Consider the following 19,724-nt stretch of genomic DNA (forward strand, 5'->3'; position numbering starts at 1 on the left):
TGATCGCCTTGAAGCAAAGAGAGCAAGAAGTAAAGGACAGTGACATCAGGAGACAAATTCATCAACTAAAAACCCAGAAGAACAGTGTTTTGGAAGAAAGAGAAGAACTGGATGTTTTGAGGAAGGATCTCAAAAGTAAGAATCTTGAGGTTGAAGCTGCCTTGAAAACCATCAGTCAAGAGAAAGAAACTTTTATTCAGATGAAGGTTGAAGTAGAAAAAGAGAGAGAACCTTTTTTGCTTGAAAAGGAACAAATGGGAGGACAATGGTCTGACTTGAAAAAGAGAGAAAACAAGCAAATGGAGAGAATGAAATCCATTGAATCCCTGAGAATAAGACATCAAGAGCTTGATGCCAGGATGAGTCAAGACATGAACCACAAAGTTATCAGATTGGAACAAAACAAGGAAGACATCCTGAAACTGGTCAGTATTCTAGAGGAAAAGCAAGAGGCTCTGGGTGTACATAAAATCAATATGAAGAGCTGCACTGAGATGCTCGTGAGAGAAAGAGAAGGATTGAAGAGTCTTATGTCAGAAATTGTTTTCCAGAGACAAGACATGGAAAATCAACTGAAGGCAGAGACCTTGTCGGAAAAGAAAGATCTCTTGAAACTAAAAGGAGAACTGGATGAGGAGAGAGAAGATCTGGAAAGACTGTCTGAGAAGATGGACCAAGAAAAAGTGGTCTTGAATCTGATGAGATATGAAAACCAGAAACAATGTGACTTATTACAACAAGGTGAGCAAGATATAAAAGAGGAAATAGACAAATTAAAACTCACAAAGACTGAACTACAACAGAAGAAGGAACATGTCTACAGTCTGTTGGATGACGTAAACCAAGAGAAAAGCAACATTAAAGATCTGACTCTTCAGGTTCACACACAGAGAAAGAAGCTTCAGAATGTGACCAACATGATTGCCTTGAAGCAAAGAGAGCAAGACGTAAAGGACAGTGACATCAGGAGACAAATTCATGAACTAAAAACCCAGAAGAACAGTGTTTTGGAAGAAAGAGAAGAACTGGATGTTTTGAGGAAGGATCTCAACAGTAAGAATCTTGAGGTTGAAGCTGCCTTGAAAACCATCAGTCAAGAGAAAGAAACCTTTATTCAGATCAAGGTTGAAGTAGAAAAAGAGAGAGAACTGCTTTTGATTGAAAAGGAACAAATGGGAGGACAATGGTCTGACTTGAAAAAGAGAGAAAACAAGCAAATGGACACAGTGAAATCCTTTGAATCCCTGAGAATAAGACATCAAGAGCTTGATGCCAGGATGAGTCAAGACATGAACCACAAAGTTATCAGATTGGAACAAAACCAGGAAGACATCCTGAAACTGGTCAGTATTCTAGAGAAAACGCAAGAGGCTCTGGGTGTACATAAAATCAATATGAAGAGCTGCAGTGAGATGCTCGTGAGAGAAAGAGAAGGATTGAAGAGTCTTATGTCAGAAATTGTCTTCCAGAGACAAGACATGGAAAATCAACTGAAGGCAGAGACCTTGTCGGGAAAGAAAGATCTCTTGAAACTAAAAGCAGAACTGGATGAGAAGAGAGAAGATCTGGAAAGACTGTCTGACAAGATGGAACAGGAAAAAGTGGTCTTAAATCTGATGAGATATGAAAACCAGAAACAAAGTGACCTATTACAACAAGGTGTGCAAGATATAAAAGAGGAAATAGACAAATTAAAACTCACAAAGACTGAACTACAACAGAAGAAGGAACATGTCGACAGTCTGTTGGATGACGTAAACCAAGAGAAAAGCAACATTAAAGATCTGACTCTTCAGGTTCACACACAGAGAAAGAAGCTTCAGAATGTGACCAACATGATCGCCTTGAAGCAAAGAGAGCAAGACGTAAAGGACAGTGACATCAGAAGACAAATTCATCAACTAAAAACCCAGAAGAACAGTGTTTTGGAAGAAAGAGAAGAACTGGATGTTTTGAGGAAGGATCTCAACAGTAAGAATCTTGAGGTTGAAGCTGCCATGAAAACCATCAGTCAAGAGAAAGAAGACTTTATTCAGATGAAGGTTGAAGTAGAAAACGAGAGAGAACTGCTTTTGATTGAAAAGGAACAAATGGGAGGACAATGGTCTGACTTGAAAAAGAGAGAAAACAAGCAAATGGACACAATGAAATCCCTTGAATCCCTGAGAATAAGACATCAAGAGCTTGATGCCAGGATGAGTCAAGACATGAACCACAAAATTATCAGATTGGAACAAAACAAGGAAGACATCCTGAAACTGGTCAGTATTCTAGAGGAAAAGCAAGAGGCTCTGGGTGTACATACAATCATTATGAAGAGCTGCACTGAGATGCTCGTGATAGAAAGAGAAGGATTGAAGAGTCTTATGTCAGAAATTGTCTTCCAGAGACAAGACATGGAAAATCAACTGAAGGCAGAGACATTGTCGGGAAAGAAATATCTCTTGAAACTAAAAGCAGAACTGGATGAGAAGAGAGAAGATCTGGAAAGACTGTCTGAAAAGATGGAACAGGAAAAAGTGGTCTTGAATCTGATGAGATATGAAAACCAGAAACAATGTGACCTATTACAACAAGGTGAGCAAGATATAAAAGAGGAAATAGACAAATTAAAACTCACAAAGACTGAACTACAACAGAAGAAGGAACATGTCTACAGTCTGTTGGATGACGTAAACCAAGAGAAAAGCAACATTAAAGATCTGACTCTTCAGGTTCACACACAGAGAAAGAAGCTTCAGAATGTGACCAACATGATCGCCTTGAAGCAAAGAGAGCAAGACGTAAAGGACAGTGACATCAGGAGACAAATTCATGAACTAAAAACCCAGAAGAACAGTGTTTTGGAAGAAAGAGAAGAACTGGATGTTTTGAGGAAGGATCTCAACAGTAAGAATCTTGAGGTTGAAGCTGCCTTGAAAACCATCAGTCAAGAGAAAGAAACCTTTATTCAGATGAAGGTTGAAGTAGAAAAAGAGAGAGAACTGCTTTTGATTGAAAAGGAACAAATGGGAGGACAATGGTCTGACTTGAAAAAGAGAGAAAACAAGCAAATGGACACAGTGAAATCCATTGAATCCCTGAGAATAAGACATCAAGAGCTTGATGCCAGGATGAGTCAAGACATGAACCACAAAGTTATCAGATTGGAACAAAACAAGGAAGACATCCTGAAACTGGTCAGTATTCTAGAGGAAACGCAAGAGGCTCTGGGTGTACATAAAATCAATATGAAGAGCTGCAGTGAGATGCTCGTGAGAGAAAGAGAAGGATTGAAGAGTCTTATGTCAGAAATTGTCTTCCAGAGACAAGACATGGAAAATCAACTGAAGGCAGAGACCTTGTCGGGAAAGAAAGATCTCTTGAAACTAAAAGCAGAACTGGATGAGAAGAGAGAAGATCTGGAAAGACTGTCTGAAAAGATGGAACAGGAAAAAGTGGTCTTAAATCTGATGAGATATGAAAACCAGAAACAAAGTGACCTATTACAACAAGGTGTGCAAGATATAAAAGAGGAAATAGACAAATTAAAACTCACAAAGACTGAACTACAACAGAAGAAGGAACATGTCGACAGTCTGTTGGATGACGTAAACCAAGAGAAAAGCAACATTAAAGATCTGACTCTTCAGGTTCACACACAGAGAAAGAAGCTTCAGAATGTGACCAACATGATCGACTTGAAGCAAAGAGAGCAAGAAGGTAAGGACAGTGACATCAGGAGACAAATTCATGAACTAAAAACCCAGAAGAACAGTGTTTTGGAAGAAAGAGAAGAACTGGATGTTTTGAGGAAGGATCTCAAAAGTAAGAATCTTGAGGTTGAAGCTGCCATGAAAACCATCAGTCAAGAGAAAGAAACCTTTATTCAGATGAAGGTTGAAGTAGAAAAAGAGAGAGAACTGCTTTTGATTGAAAAGGAACAAATGGGAGGACAATGGTCTGACTTGAAAAAGAGAGAAAAGAAGCAAATGGACACAATGAAATCCATTGAATCCCTGTTAATAAGACATCAAGAGCTTGATGCCAGGATGAGTCAAGACATGAACCACAAAATTATCAGTTTGGAACAAAACAAGGAAGACATCCTGAAACTGGTCAGTATTCTAGAGGAAAAGCAAGAGGCTCTGGGTGTACATAAAATCATTATGAAGAGCTGCACTGAGATGCTCGTGATAGAAAGAGAAGGATTGAAGAGTCTTATGTCAGAAATTGTCTTCCAGAGACAAGACATGGAAAATCAACTGAAGGAAGAGACCTTGTCGGGAAAGAAAGATCTCTTGAAACTAAAAGCAGAACTTGATGATGAGAGAGAAGATCTGGAAAGACTGTCTGAGAAGATGGACCAAGAAAAAGTGGTCTTGAATCTGATGAGATATGAAAACCAGAAACAATGTGAACTATTACAACAAGATGAGCAAGATATAAAAGAGGATATAGAAAAATGTAAACTCACAAAGACTGAACTACAACAGAAGAAGGAACATGTCGACAGTCTGTTGGATGACGTAAACCAAGAGAAAAGCAACATTAAATATCTGACTCTTAAGGTTCACAGACAGAGAAAGAAGCTTCAGAATGTGACCAACATGATCGCCTTGAAGCAAAGAGAGCAAGAAGTAAAGGACAGTGACATCAGGATACAAATTCATGAACTAAAAACCCAGAAGAACAGTGTTTTGGAAGAAAGAGAAGAACTGGATGTTTTGAGGAAGGATCTCAACAGTAAGAATCTTGAGGTTGAAGCTGCCATGAAAACCATCAGTCAAGAGAAAGAAACCTTTATTCAGATGAAGGTTGAAGTAGAAAAAGAGAGAGAACTGCTTTTGATTAAAAAAGAACAAATGGGAGGACAATGGTCTGACTTGAAAAAGAGAGAAAACAAGCAAATGGACACAATGAAATCCATTGAATCCCTGTTAATAAGACATCAAGAGCTTGATGCCAGGATGAGTCAAGACATGAACCACAAAATTATCAGATTGGAACAAAACAAGGAAGACATCCTGAAACTGGTCAGTATTCTAGAGGAAAAGCAAGAGGCTCTGGGTGTACATACAATCATTATGAAGAGCTGCACTGAGATGCTCGTGATAGAAAGAGAAGGATTGAAGAGTTTTATGTCAGAAATTGTCTTCCAGAGACAAGACATGGAAAATCAACTGAAGGCAGAGACATTGTCGGGAAAGAAATATCTCTTGAAACTAAAAGCAGAACTGGATGAGAAGAGAGAAGATCTGGAAAGACTGTCTGAAAAGATGGAACAGGAAAAAGTGGTCTTGAATCTGATGAGATATGAAAACCAGAAACAATGTGACCTATTACAACAAGGTGAGCAAGATATAAAAGAGGAAATAGACAAATTAAAACTCACAAAGACTGAACTACAACAGAAGAAGGAACATGTCTACAGTCTGTTGGATGACGTAAACCAAGAGAAAAGCAACATTAAAGATCTGACTCTTCAGGTTCACACACAGAGAAAGAAGCTTCAGAATGTGACCAACATGATCGCCTTGAAGCAAAGAGAGCAAGACGTAAAGGACAGTGACATCAGGAGACAAATTCATGAACTAAAAACCCAGAAGAACAGTGTTTTGGAAGAAAGAGAAGAACTGGATGTTTTGAGGAAGGATCTCAACAGTAAGAATCTTGAGGTTGAAGCTGCCTTGAAAACCATCAGTCAAGAGAAAGAAACCTTTATTCAGATGAAGGTTGAAGTAGAAAAAGAGAGAGAACTGCTTTTGATTGAAAAGGAACAAATGGGAGGACAATGGTCTGACTTGAAAAAGAGAGAAAACAAGCAAATGGACACAGTGAAATCCATTGAATCCCTGAGAATAAGACATCAAGAGCTTGATGCCAGGATGAGTCAAGACATGAACCACAAAGTTATCAGATTGGAACAAAACAAGGAAGACATCCTGAAACTGGTCAGTATTCTAGAGGAAACGCAAGAGGCTCTGGGTGTACATAAAATCAATATGAAGAGCTGCAGTGAGATGCTCGTGAGAGAAAGAGAAGGATTGAAGAGTCTTATGTCAGAAATTGTCTTCCAGAGACAAGACATGGAAAATCAACTGAAGGCAGAGACATTGTCGGGAAAGAAATATCTCTTGAAACTAAAAGCAGAACTGGATGAGAAGAGAGAAGATCTGGAAAGACTGTCTGAAAAGATGGAACAGGAAAAAGTGGTCTTGAATCTGATGAGATATGAAAACCAGAAACAATGTGACCTATTACAACAAGGTGAGCAAGATATAAAAGAGGAAATAGACAAATTAAAACTCACAAAGACTGAACTACTACAGAAGAAGGAACATGTCGACAGTCTGTTGGATGACGTAAACCAAGAGAAAAGCAACATTAAAGATCTGACTCTTCAGGTTCACACACAGAGAAAGAAGCTTCAGAATGTGACCAACATGATCGCCTTGAAGCAAAGAGAGCAAGACGTAAAGGACAGTGACATCAGGAGACAAATTCATGAACTAAAAACCCAGAAGAACAGTGTTTTGGAAGAAAGAGAAGAACTGGATGTTTTGAGGAAGGATCTCAACAGTAAGAATCTTGAGGTTGAAGCTGCCTTGAAAACCATCAGTCAAGAGAAAGAAACCTTTATTCAGATGAAGGTTGAAGTAGAAAAAGAGAGAGAACTGCTTTTGATTGAAAAGGAACAAATGGGAGGACAATGGTCTGACTTGAAAAAGAGAGAAAACAAGCAAATGGACAGAATGAAATCCATTGAATCCCTGAGAATAAGACATCAAGAGCTTGATGCCAGGATGAGTCAAGACATGAACCACAAAGTTATCAGATTGGGACAAAACAAGGAAGACATCCTGAAACTGGTCAGTATTCTAGAGGAAAAGCAAGAGGCTCTGGGTGTACATAAAATCAATATGAACAGCTGCAGTGAGATGCTCGTGAGAGAAAGAGAAGGATTGAAGAGTCTTATGTCAGAAATTGTCTTCCAGAGACAAGACATGGAAAATCAACTGAAGGCAGAGACCTTGTCGGGAAAGAAAGATCTCTTGAAACTAAAAGCAGAACTGGATGAGAAGAGAGAAGATCTGGAAAGACTGTCTGACAAGATGGAACAGGAAAAAGTGGTCTTAAATCTGATGAGATATGAAAACCAGAAACAAAGTGACCTATTACAACAAGGTGTGCAAGATATAAAAGAGGAAATAGACAAATTAAAACTCACAAAGACTGAACTACAACAGAAGAAGGAACATGTCTACAGTCTGTTGGATGACGTAAACCAAGAGAAAAGCAACATTAAAGATCTGACTCTTCAGGTTCACACACAGAGAAAGAAGCTTCAGAATGTGACCAACATGATCGCCTTGAAGCAAAGAGAGCAAGACGTAAAGGACAGTGACATCAGGAGACAAATTCATGAACTAAAAACCCAGAAGAACAGTGTTTTGGAAGAAAGAGAAGAACTGGATGTTTTGAGGAAGGATCTCAACAGTAAGAATCTTGAGGTTGAAGCTGCCTTGAAAACCATCAGTCAAGAGAAAGAAACCTTTATTCAGATGAAGGTTGAAGTAGAAAAAGAGAGAGAACTGCTTTTGATTGAAAAGGAACAAATGGGAGGACAATGGTCTGACTTGAAAAAGAGAGAAAACAAGCAAATGGACACAGTGAAATCCATTGAATCCCTGAGAATAAGACATCAAGAGCTTGATGCCAGGATGAGTCAAGACATGAACCACAAAGTTATCAGATTGGAACAAAACAAGGAAGACATCCTGAAACTGGTCAGTATTCTAGAGGAAACGCAAGAGGCTCTGGGTGTACATAAAATCAATATGAAGAGCTGCAGTGAGATGCTCGTGAGAGAAAGAGAAGGATTGAAGAGTCTTATGTCAGAAATTGTCTTCCAGAGACAAGACATGGAAAATCAACTGAAGGCAGAGACCTTGTCGGGAAAGAAAGATCTCTTGAAACTAAAAGCAGAACTGGATGAGAAGAGAGAAGATCTGGAAAGACTGTCTGAAAAGATGGAACAGGAAAAAGTGGTCTTAAATCTGATGAGATATGAAAACCAGAAACAAAGTGACCTATTACAACAAGGTGTGCAAGATATAAAAGAGGAAATAGACAAATTAAAACTCACAAAGACTGAACTACAACAGAAGAAGGAACATGTCGACAGTCTGTTGGATGACGTAAACCAAGAGAAAAGCAACATTAAAGATCTGACTCTTCAGGTTCACACACAGAGAAAGAAGCTTCAGAATGTGACCAACATGATCGACTTGAAGCAAAGAGAGCAAGAAGGTAAGGACAGTGACATCAGGAGACAAATTCATGAACTAAAAACCCAGAAGAACAGTGTTTTGGAAGAAAGAGAAGAACTGGATGTTTTGAGGAAGGATCTCAAAAGTAAGAATCTTGAGGTTGAAGCTGCCATGAAAACCATCAGTCAAGAGAAAGAAACCTTTATTCAGATGAAGGTTGAAGTAGAAAAAGAGAGAGAACTGCTTTTGATTGAAAAGGAACAAATGGGAGGACAATGGTCTGACTTGAAAAAGAGAGAAAAGAAGCAAATGGACACAATGAAATCCATTGAATCCCTGTTAATAAGACATCAAGAGCTTGATGCCAGGATGAGTCAAGACATGAACCACAAAATTATCAGTTTGGAACAAAACAAGGAAGACATCCTGAAACTGGTCAGTATTCTAGAGGAAAAGCAAGAGGCTCTGGGTGTACATAAAATCATTATGAAGAGCTGCACTGAGATGCTCGTGATAGAAAGAGAAGGATTGAAGAGTCTTATGTCAGAAATTGTCTTCCAGAGACAAGACATGGAAAATCAACTGAAGGAAGAGACCTTGTCGGGAAAGAAAGATCTCTTGAAACTAAAAGCAGAACTTGATGATGAGAGAGAAGATCTGGAAAGACTGTCTGAGAAGATGGACCAAGAAAAAGTGGTCTTGAATCTGATGAGATATGAAAACCAGAAACAATGTGAACTATTACAACAAGATGAGCAAGATATAAAAGAGGATATAGAAAAATGTAAACTCACAAAGACTGAACTACAACAGAAGAAGGAACATGTCGACAGTCTGTTGGATGACGTAAACCAAGAGAAAAGCAACATTAAATATCTGACTCTTAAGGTTCACAGACAGAGAAAGAAGCTTCAGAATGTGACCAACATGATCGCCTTGAAGCAAAGAGAGCAAGAAGTAAAGGACAGTGACATCAGGATACAAATTCATGAACTAAAAACCCAGAAGAACAGTGTTTTGGAAGAAAGAGAAGAACTGGATGTTTTGAGGAAGGATCTCAACAGTAAGAATCTTGAGGTTGAAGCTGCCATGAAAACCATCAGTCAAGAGAAAGAAACCTTTATTCAGATGAAGGTTGAAGTAGAAAAAGAGAGAGAACTGCTTTTGATTAAAAAAGAAAGAATGGAAAGACAATGGTCTGAATTGAAAAAGAGAGAAAACAAGCAAATGGACACAATGAAATCCATTGAATCCCTGAGAATAAGACATCAAGAGCTTGATGCCAGGATGAGTCAAGACATGAACCACAAAATTATCAGATTGGAACAAAACAAGGAAGACATCCTGAAACTGGTCAGTATTCTAGAGGAAAAGCAAGAGGCTCTGGGTGTACATAAAATCATTATGAAGAGCTGCACTGAGATGCTCGTGAGAAAAAGAGAAGAATTGAGGAGTCTGATGTCAGAAATTGTCTTCCAGAGACAAGACATGGAAAATCAACTGAAGGCAGTGACCTTGTCAGAAAAGAAAGATCTCTTGAAACTAAAAGCAGAACTGGATCAGAAGAGAGTAGATCTGGAAAGACTGTCTGAGAAGATGGACCAGGAAAAATTGGTCTTGAATCTGATGAGATATGAAAACCAGAAACAATGTGACCTATTACAACAAGGTGAGCAAGATATAAAAGTGGAAATAGACAAATTAAAACTCACAAAGACTGAACTACTACAGAAGAAGGAACATGTCGACAGTCTGTTGGATGACGTACACCAAGAGAAAAGCAACATTAAAGATCTGACTCTTCAGGTTCACACACAGAGAAAGAAGCTTCAGAATGTGACCAACATGATATTCTTGAAGCAAAGAGAGCAAGAAGTAAAGGACAGTGACATCAGGATACAAATTCATGAACTAAAAACCCAGAAGAACAGTGTTTTGGAAGAAAGAGAAGAACTGGATGTTTTGAGGAAGGATCTCAAAAGTAAGAATCTTGAGGTTGAAGCTGCCATGAAAACCATCAGTCAAGAGAAAGAAACCTTTATTCAGATGAAGGTTGAAGTAGAAAAAGAGAGAGAACTGCTTTTGATTGAAAAGGAACAAATGGGAGGACAATGGTCTGACTTGAAAAAGAGAGAAAAGAAGCAAATGGACACAATGAAATCCATTGAATCCCTGTTAATAAGACATCAAGAGCTTGATGCCAGGATGAGTCAAGACATGAACCACAAAATTATCAGTTTGGAACAAAACAAGGAAGACATCCTGAAACTGGTCAGTATTCTAGAGGAAAAGCAAGAGGCTCTGGGTGTACATAAAATCATTATGAAGAGCTGCACTGAGATGCTCGTGATAGAAAGAGAAGGATTGAAGAGTCTTATGTCAGAAATTGTCTTCCAGAGACAAGACATGGAAAATCAACTGAAGGAAGAGACCTTGTCGGGAAAGAAAGATCTCTTGAAACTAAAAGCAGAACTTGATGATGAGAGAGAAGATCTGGAAAGACTGTCTGAGAAGATGGACCAAGAAAAAGTGGTCTTGAATCTGATGAGATATGAAAACCAGAAACAATGTGAACTATTACAACAAGATGAGCAAGATATAAAAGAGGATATAGAAAAATGTAAACTCACAAAGACTGAACTACAACAGAAGAAGGAACATGTCGACAGTCTGTTGGATGACGTAAACCAAGAGAAAAGCAACATTAAATATCTGACTCTTAAGGTTCACAGACAGAGAAAGAAGCTTCAGAATGTGACCAACATGATCGCCTTGAAGCAAAGAGAGCAAGAAGTAAAGGACAGTGACATCAGGATACAAATTCATGAACTAAAAACCCAGAAGAACAGTGTTTTGGAAGAAAGAGAAGAACTGGATGTTTTGAGGAAGGATCTCAACAGTAAGAATCTTGAGGTTGAAGCTGCCATGAAAACCATCAGTCAAGAGAAAGAAACCTTTATTCAGATGAAGGTTGAAGTAGAAAAAGAGAGAGAACTGCTTTTGATTAAAAAAGAAAGAATGGAAAGACAATGGTCTGAATTGAAAAAGAGAGAAAACAAGCAAATGGACACAATGAAATCCATTGAATCCCTGAGAATAAGACATCAAGAGCTTGATGCCAGGATGAGTCAAGACATGAACCACAAAATTATCAGATTGGAACAAAACAAGGAAGACATCCTGAAACTGGTCAGTATTCTAGAGGAAAAGCAAGAGGCTCTGGGTGTACATAAAATCATTATGAAGAGCTGCACTGAGATGCTCGTGAGAAAAAGAGAAGAATTGAGGAGTCTGATGTCAGAAATTGTCTTCCAGAGACAAGACATGGAAAATCAACTGAAGGCAGTGACCTTGTCAGAAAAGAAAGATCTCTTGAAACTAAAAGCAGAACTGGATCAGAAGAGAGTAGATCTGGAAAGACTGTCTGAGAAGATGGACCAGGAAAAATTGGTCTTGAATCTGATGAGATATGAAAACCAGAAACAATGTGACCTATTACAACAAGGTGAGCAAGATATAAAAGTGGAAATAGACAAATTAAAACTCACAAAGACTGAACTACTACAGAAGAAGGAACATGTCGACAGTCTGTTGGATGACGTACACCAAGAGAAAAGCAACATTAAAGATCTGACTCTTCAGGTTCACACACAGAGAAAGAAGCTTCAGAATGTGACCAACATGATATTCTTGAAGCAAAGAGAGCAAGAAGTAAAGGACAGTGACATCAGGATACAAATTCATGAACTAAAAACCCAGAAGAACAGTGTTTTGGAAGAAAGAGAAGAACTGGATGTTTTGAGGAAGGATCTCAACAGTAAGAATCTTGAGGTTGAAGCTGCCTTGAAAACCATCAGGTTAGAGAAAGAAGACTTTATTCAGATGAAGGTTGAAGTAGAAAACGAGAGAGAACTGCTTTTGATTGAAAAGGAACAAAAGGGAGGACAATGGTCTGACTTAAAAAAGAGAGAAAACAAGCAAATTGATCAAGTGAAATACATTGAATTCCTGAGAATAAGATATCGAGAGCTTGATGCCAGGATGAGTCAAGAAATGAACCACAAAATTATCAGATTGGAACAAAACAAGGAAGACATCTTGAAACTGGTCAGTATTCTAGAGAAAAAGCAAAAGGCTCTGGGTGTACATAAAATCAATATGAAGAGCTGCACTGAGATGCTTGTGAGAGAAAGAGAAGGATTGAAGAGTCTGATGTCAGAAATTGTCTTCCAGAGACAAGACATGGAAAATCAACTGAAGGCAGAGACCTTGTCGGGAAAGAAAGATCTCTTGAAACTAAAAGCAGAACTGGATGAGAAGAGAGAAGATCTGGAAAGACTGTCTGACAAGATGGAACAGGAAAAAGTGGTCTTAAATCTGATGAGATATGAAAACCAGAAACAAAGTGACCTATTACAACAAGGTGTGCAAGATATAAAAGAGGAAATAGACAAATTAAAACTCACAAAGACTGAACTACAACAGAAGAAGGAACATGTCGACAGTCTGTTGGATGACGTAAACCAAGAGAAAAGCAACATTAAAGATCTGACTCTTCAGGTTCACACACAGAGAAAGAAGCTTCAGAATGTGACCAACATGATCGCCTTGAAGCAAAGAGAGCAAGACGTAAAGGACAGTGACATCAGAAGACAAATTCATCAACTAAAAACCCAGAAGAACAGTGTTTTGGAAGAAAGAGAAGAACTGGATGTTTTGAGGAAGGATCTCAACAGTAAGAATCTTGAGGTTGAAGCTGCCATGAAAACCATCAGTCAAGAGAAAGAAGACTTTATTCAGATGAAGGTTGAAGTAGAAAACGAGAGAGAACTGCTTTTGATTGAAAAGGAACAAATGGGAGGACAATGGTCTGACTTGAAAAAGAGAGAAAACAAGCAAATGGACACAATGAAATCCCTTGAATCCCTGAGAATAAGACATCAAGAGCTTGATGCCAGGATGAGTCAAGACATGAACCACAAAATTATCAGATTGGAACAAAACAAGGAAGACATCCTGAAACTGGTCAGTATTCTAGAGGAAAAGCAAGAGGCTCTGGGTGTACATACAATCATTATGAAGAGCTGCACTGAGATGCTCGTGATAGAAAGAGAAGGATTGAAGAGTCTTATGTCAGAAATTGTCTTCCAGAGACAAGACATGGAAAATCAACTGAAGGCAGAGACATTGTCGGGAAAGAAATATCTCTTGAAACTAAAAGCAGAACTGGATGAGAAGAGAGAAGATCTGGAAAGACTGTCTGAAAAGATGGAACAGGAAAAAGTGGTCTTGAATCTGATGAGATATGAAAACCAGAAACAATGTGACCTATTACAACAAGGTGAGCAAGATATAAAAGAGGAAATAGACAAATTAAAACTCACAAAGACTGAACTACAACAGAAGAAGGAACATGTCTACAGTCTGTTGGATGACGTAAACCAAGAGAAAAGCAACATTAAAGATCTGACTCTTCAGGTTCACACACAGAGAAAGAAGCTTCAGAATGTGACCAACATGATCGCCTTGAAGCAAAGAGAGCAAGACGTAAAGGACAGTGACATCAGGAGACAAATTCATGAACTAAAAACCCAGAAGAACAGTGTTTTGGAAGAAAGAGAAGAACTGGATGTTTTGAGGAAGGATCTCAACAGTAAGAATCTTGAGGTTGAAGCTGCCTTGAAAACCATCAGTCAAGAGAAAGAAACCTTTATTCAGATGAAGGTTGAAGTAGAAAAAGAGAGAGAACTGCTTTTGATTGAAAAGGAACAAATGGGAGGACAATGGTCTGACTTGAAAAAGAGAGAAAACAAGCAAATGGACACAGTGAAATCCATTGAATCCCTGAGAATAAGACATCAAGAGCTTGATGCCAGGATGAGTCAAGACATGAACCACAAAGTTATCAGATTGGAACAAAACAAGGAAGACATCCTGAAACTGGTCAGTATTCTAGAGGAAACGCAAGAGGCTCTGGGTGTACATAAAATCAATATGAAGAGCTGCAGTGAGATGCTCGTGAGAGAAAGAGAAGGATTGAAGAGTCTTATGTCAGAAATTGTCTTCCAGAGACAAGACATGGAAAATCAACTGAAGGCAGAGACCTTGTCGGGAAAGAAAGATCTCTTGAAACTAAAAGCAGAACTGGATGAGAAGAGAGAAGATCTGGAAAGACTGTCTGAAAAGATGGAACAGGAAAAAGTGGTCTTAAATCTGATGAGATATGAAAACCAGAAACAAAGTGACCTATTACAACAAGGTGTGCAAGATATAAAAGAGGAAATAGACAAATTAAAACTCACAAAGACTGAACTACAACAGAAGAAGGAACATGTCGACAGTCTGTTGGATGACGTAAACCAAGAGAAAAGCAACATTAAAGATCTGACTCTTCAGGTTCACACACAGAGAAAGAAGCTTCAGAATGTGACCAACATGATCGACTTGAAGCAAAGAGAGCAAGAAGGTAAGGACAGTGACATCAGGAGACAAATTCATGAACTAAAAACCCAGAAGAACAGTGTTTTGGAAGAAAGAGAAGAACTGGATGTTTTGAGGAAGGATCTCAAAAGTAAGAATCTTGAGGTTGAAGCTGCCATGAAAACCATCAGTCAAGAGAAAGAAACCTTTATTCAGATGAAGGTTGAAGTAGAAAAAGAGAGAGAACTGCTTTTGATTGAAAAGGAACAAATGGGAGGACAATGGTCTGACTTGAAAAAGAGAGAAAAGAAGCAAATGGACACAATGAAATCCATTGAATCCCTGTTAATAAGACATCAAGAGCTTGATGCCAGGATGAGTCAAGACATGAACCACAAAATTATCAGTTTGGAACAAAACAAGGAAGACATCCTGAAACTGGTCAGTATTCTAGAGGAAAAGCAAGAGGCTCTGGGTGTACATAAAATCATTATGAAGAGCTGCACTGAGATGCTCGTGATAGAAAGAGAAGGATTGAAGAGTCTTATGTCAGAAATTGTCTTCCAGAGACAAGACATGGAAAATCAACTGAAGGAAGAGACCTTGTCGGGAAAGAAAGATCTCTTGAAACTAAAAGCAGAACTTGATGATGAGAGAGAAGATCTGGAAAGACTGTCTGAGAAGATGGACCAAGAAAAAGTGGTCTTGAATCTGATGAGATATGAAAACCAGAAACAATGTGAACTATTACAACAAGATGAGCAAGATATAAAAGAGGATATAGAAAAATGTAAACTCACAAAGACTGAACTACAACAGAAGAAGGAACATGTCGACAGTCTGTTGGATGACGTAAACCAAGAGAAAAGCAACATTAAATATCTGACTCTTAAGGTTCACAGACAGAGAAAGAAGCTTCAGAATGTGACCAACATGATCGCCTTGAAGCAAAGAGAGCAAGAAGTAAAGGACAGTGACATCAGGATACAAATTCATGAACTAAAAACCCAGAAGAACAGTGTTTTGGAAGAAAGAGAAGAACTGGATGTTTTGAGGAAGGATCTCAACAGTAAGAATCTTGAGGTTGAAGCTGCCATGAAAACCATCAGTCAAGAGAAAGAAACCTTTATTCAGATGAAGGTTGAAGTAGAAAAAGAGAGAGAACTGCTTTTGATTAAAAAAGAAAGAATGGAAAGACAATGGTCTGAATTGAAAAAGAGAGAAAACAAGCAAATGGACACAATGAAATCCATTGAATCCCTGAGAATAAGACATCAAGAGCTTGATGCCAGGATGAGTCAAGACATGAACCACAAAATTATCAGATTGGAACAAAACAAGGAAGACATCCTGAAACTGGTCAGTATTCTAGAGGAAAAGCAAGAGGCTCTGGGTGTACATAAAATCATTATGAAGAGCTGCACTGAGATGCTCGTGAGAAAAAGAGAAGAATTGAGGAGTCTGATGTCAGAAATTGTCTTCCAGAGACAAGACATGGAAAATCAACTGAAGGCAGTGACCTTGTCAGAAAAGAAAGATCTCTTGAAACTAAAAGCAGAACTGGATCAGAAGAGAGTAGATCTGGAAAGACTGTCTGAGAAGATGGACCAGGAAAAATTGGTCTTGAATCTGATGAGATATGAAAACCAGAAACAATGTGACCTATTACAACAAGGTGAGCAAGATATAAAAGTGGAAATAGACAAATTAAAACTCACAAAGACTGAACTACTACAGAAGAAGGAACATGTCGACAGTCTGTTGGATGACGTACACCAAGAGAAAAGCAACATTAAAGATCTGACTCTTCAGGTTCACACACAGAGAAAGAAGCTTCAGAATGTGACCAACATGATATTCTTGAAGCAAAGAGAGCAAGAAGTAAAGGACAGTGACATCAGGATACAAATTCATGAACTAAAAACCCAGAAGAACAGTGTTTTGGAAGAAAGAGAAGAACTGGATGTTTTGAGGAAGGATCTCAACAGTAAGAATCTTGAGGTTGAAGCTGCCTTGAAAACCATCAGGTTAGAGAAAGAAGACTTTATTCAGATGAAGGTTGAAGTAGAAAACGAGAGAGAACTGCTTTTGATTGAAAAGGAACAAAAGGGAGGACAATGGTCTGACTTAAAAAAGAGAGAAAACAAGCAAATTGATCAAGTGAAATACATTGAATTCCTGAGAATAAGATATCGAGAGCTTGATGCCAGGATGAGTCAAGAAATGAACCACAAAATTATCAGATTGGAACAAAACAAGGAAGACATCTTGAAACTGGTCAGTATTCTAGAGAAAAAGCAAAAGGCTCTGGGTGTACATAAAATCAATATGAAGAGCTGCACTGAGATGCTTGTGAGAGAAAGAGAAGGATTGAAGAGTCTGATGTCAGAAATGGTCTTCCAGAGGCAAGACATGGAAAATCAACTGAAGGCAGAGACCTCGTCGGAAAAGAAAGATCTCTTGAAACTAAAAGCAGAACTTGATGCGGATAGAGAAGATCTGGAAAGACTGTCTGAGAAGATCGACCAAGAAAAACTGGTCTTGAATCTGATGAGATATGAAAACCTGAAACAATGTGAACTATTACAACAAGATGAGCAAGATATAAAAGAGGATATAGAAAAATGTAAACTCACAAAGACTGAACTACTACAGAAGAAGGAACATGTCGAAAGTCTGTTGGATGACGTAAACCAAGAGAAAAGCAACATTAAAGATCTGACTCTTCAGGTTCACAGACAGAGAAAGAAGCTTCAGAATGTGACCAACATGATCGCCTTGAAGCAAAGAGAGCAAGAAGTAAAGGACTGTGACATCAGGAGACAAATTCATGAACTAAAAACCCAGAAGAACAGTGTTTTGGAAGAAAGAGAAGAACTGGATGTTTTGAGGATGGATCTCAACAATAAGAATCTTGAGGTTGAAGCTGCCATGAAAACCATCAGTCAAGAGAAAGAAGACTTTATTCAGATGAAGGTTGAATTAGAAAAAGAGAGAGAACTGCTTTTGATTGAAAAGGAAATAATGGAAGGACATTGGTCTGACTTGAAAAAGAGAGAAAACAAGCAAATGGATACAATGAAATCCATTGAATCCCTGAGAATAAGACTTCAAGAGCTTGATGCCAGGATGAGTCAAGACATGAACCACAAAATCATCAGATTGGAACAATACAAGGAAGACATCCTGAAACTGGTCAGTATTCTAGAGGAAAAGCAAGATGCTCTGGATGTACATAAAATCAATATGAAGAGCTGCAGTGAGATGCTTGTGAGAGAAAGAGAAGGATTGAAGAGTCTGATGTCAGAAATTGTCGTCCAGAGGCAAGACATGGAAAATCAACTGAGGCCAGAGACTTCGTCGAAAAAGAAAGATCTCTTGAAACTAAAAGCAGAACTGATTAAGAAGAGAGAAGATCTGGAAAGACCTTCTGAGAAGATGGACCAAGAAAAACTGGTTTTGAATCTAATGAGATCTGAACTCCATAAACATAAAAATATAACATCTGGTTTTCATGATTTGATACATAGAGAGATAAAACATGAGGGGACAGTAAAGTTTGACAAGGCGGTACAAACTGAGGCCTTACCAAAAGAATCACTGCAAGAGCACGATGTCAAGAAACAGGATTTTAAGAAACATAAAGACTTTGAATATGACTCTGACCTGCACTCAGATGTCATGATCCAGACTGAAGAATTTAAACATCAGTGGAAGTTGCCAGGAGATAAAGTGGATATTGAACGAGAACGTAAACACTTGTTAACCAAGAGGAAATGTCTGCTAATGGTTATGGAAGAAATGGAAAATGAACAGAAACACAAGCTTGCAACATTGTTCAAGCTGGAAACAGAGCAAAATTATTTTACAGCTGAGAAAATGTCAAAAAGTGATTGTTTGCAAAAGATCTGGAAGAGTACTACATTACAACGTAAGGAGATTGATAGTATGAAATCCAGGGGTCATGAAATAAGAAATAATCTGGAGAAAAGACTAAAGATTATCAATCAGTTTGTTAAAAGAACATGTTACAGGGAGCTACAGGATAAGACAAAACTGGGAGAAAGACTAAGTAAGAACACAAAATCTGAAAGGGACGGGGCGAGAGACAGCAAAATACTGAATGAAAAATATTCAGAGCTCAAACAACTTAAGTTTCGGATGCTGAGCGAAATTGACAAACTCCTCACGAAAGAAACAGAGAATAGGACACAGAAGACTTGTGACAAAGCTAATCAAACATTACAGTTGGATATAACCATGGGAAATGAAGGTTCTACCAAAACACAACAAGAGCAAATGATGCAAACAGAAGCCTCTTCAGAAACATCCAGTGGACTCCTCAGTCAGCTCCGGCATTACTGCTGTCACTGCTGCCCCTGTTGTGCCTGCTGTACGCAAGGGAGCACATATCAGAGATGAGTGACAGGTTCATGTCTCTGCAGTTTTTAATTTGAATGTTTTAATGTTCTGGCAGGAATCTAAAGTACCTTTCAGCACGTTTGCACTTAAAATATAAAGATAACACCTGGACATTTAGAAACAGCTTGTGTTTTAGCTCGTTGGGCCTGAATCACAGTACCAGGCAAGGGTTCGGATGGGACAGTCTAGATACCTGAAAACTGAAAATTAATTATGTTTGGTTCGTATTAGCTTAAGTGAACTATTTAATGACTTTTACACCATATTTCTTTGTATGTTTTTCTAACATAACAGCATAAGATGTATTAGTGTCATAAGAATGTTTTGAAGTATAATGTATTAGATGTAAGAATACTAACAGTTATCATTTAAAATACTTGAGATCTGCCTCTGTCAAGTAACGTTTTATTCGCTGGTTTGTTTTTCTTGCTCTTCGTTTAAAGTAATGAAAGTTTTGGTGAAATTATTTATTTGTTAAATCATTTATGTGTTAAAGCAAACCGCATTTCTAATAAAATCTTCCACATTATTACAACAATTTCTTTTCAGCATATTTATATACCTATGTCTCAAGGTGCTTTTCAGTGCTACAAACAATACTGATATTAGCCTTAGACTGAACTATTGGTC

General features: G+C 38.3%; 2 protein-coding genes across 2 annotated transcripts in view; both read left to right on the forward strand.

The window, feature by feature from the left end:
* LOC133969887 (reticulocyte-binding protein homolog 2a-like) overlaps positions 1-120 on the forward strand; it is a 20,622-nt gene extending 20,502 nt beyond the window's left edge. Inside the window, exon 6 of the mRNA XM_062406596.1 lies at positions 97-120. Within this exon, the coding sequence (XP_062262580.1) occupies positions 97-120 (24 nt within the window). The remainder of the gene's footprint in view (positions 1-96) is intronic.
* LOC133969236 (uncharacterized) lies at positions 50-19,620 on the forward strand. Its single transcript, XM_062405578.1, has one exon. The coding sequence runs from the start codon at positions 201-203 to the stop codon at positions 19,092-19,094; it is 18,894 nt and encodes a 6,297-aa protein (XP_062261562.1). The 5' UTR covers positions 50-200; the 3' UTR covers positions 19,095-19,620.
* The last annotated feature ends 104 nt before the right edge of the window (positions 19,621-19,724 follow it).

Source organism: Platichthys flesus, chromosome 15 (assembly GCF_949316205.1).
Source record: "Platichthys flesus chromosome 15, fPlaFle2.1, whole genome shotgun sequence".
In the NCBI taxonomy this organism is placed as follows: domain Eukaryota; kingdom Metazoa; phylum Chordata; class Actinopteri; order Pleuronectiformes; family Pleuronectidae; genus Platichthys; species Platichthys flesus.

What these genes read in the sequence shown, in the direction of transcription:
- LOC133969236 (XM_062405578.1), top strand. Translation starts at nt 201, where the DNA reads ATGAAGGTTGAAGTAGAAAAAGAGAGAGAACCTTTTTTGCTTGAAAAG.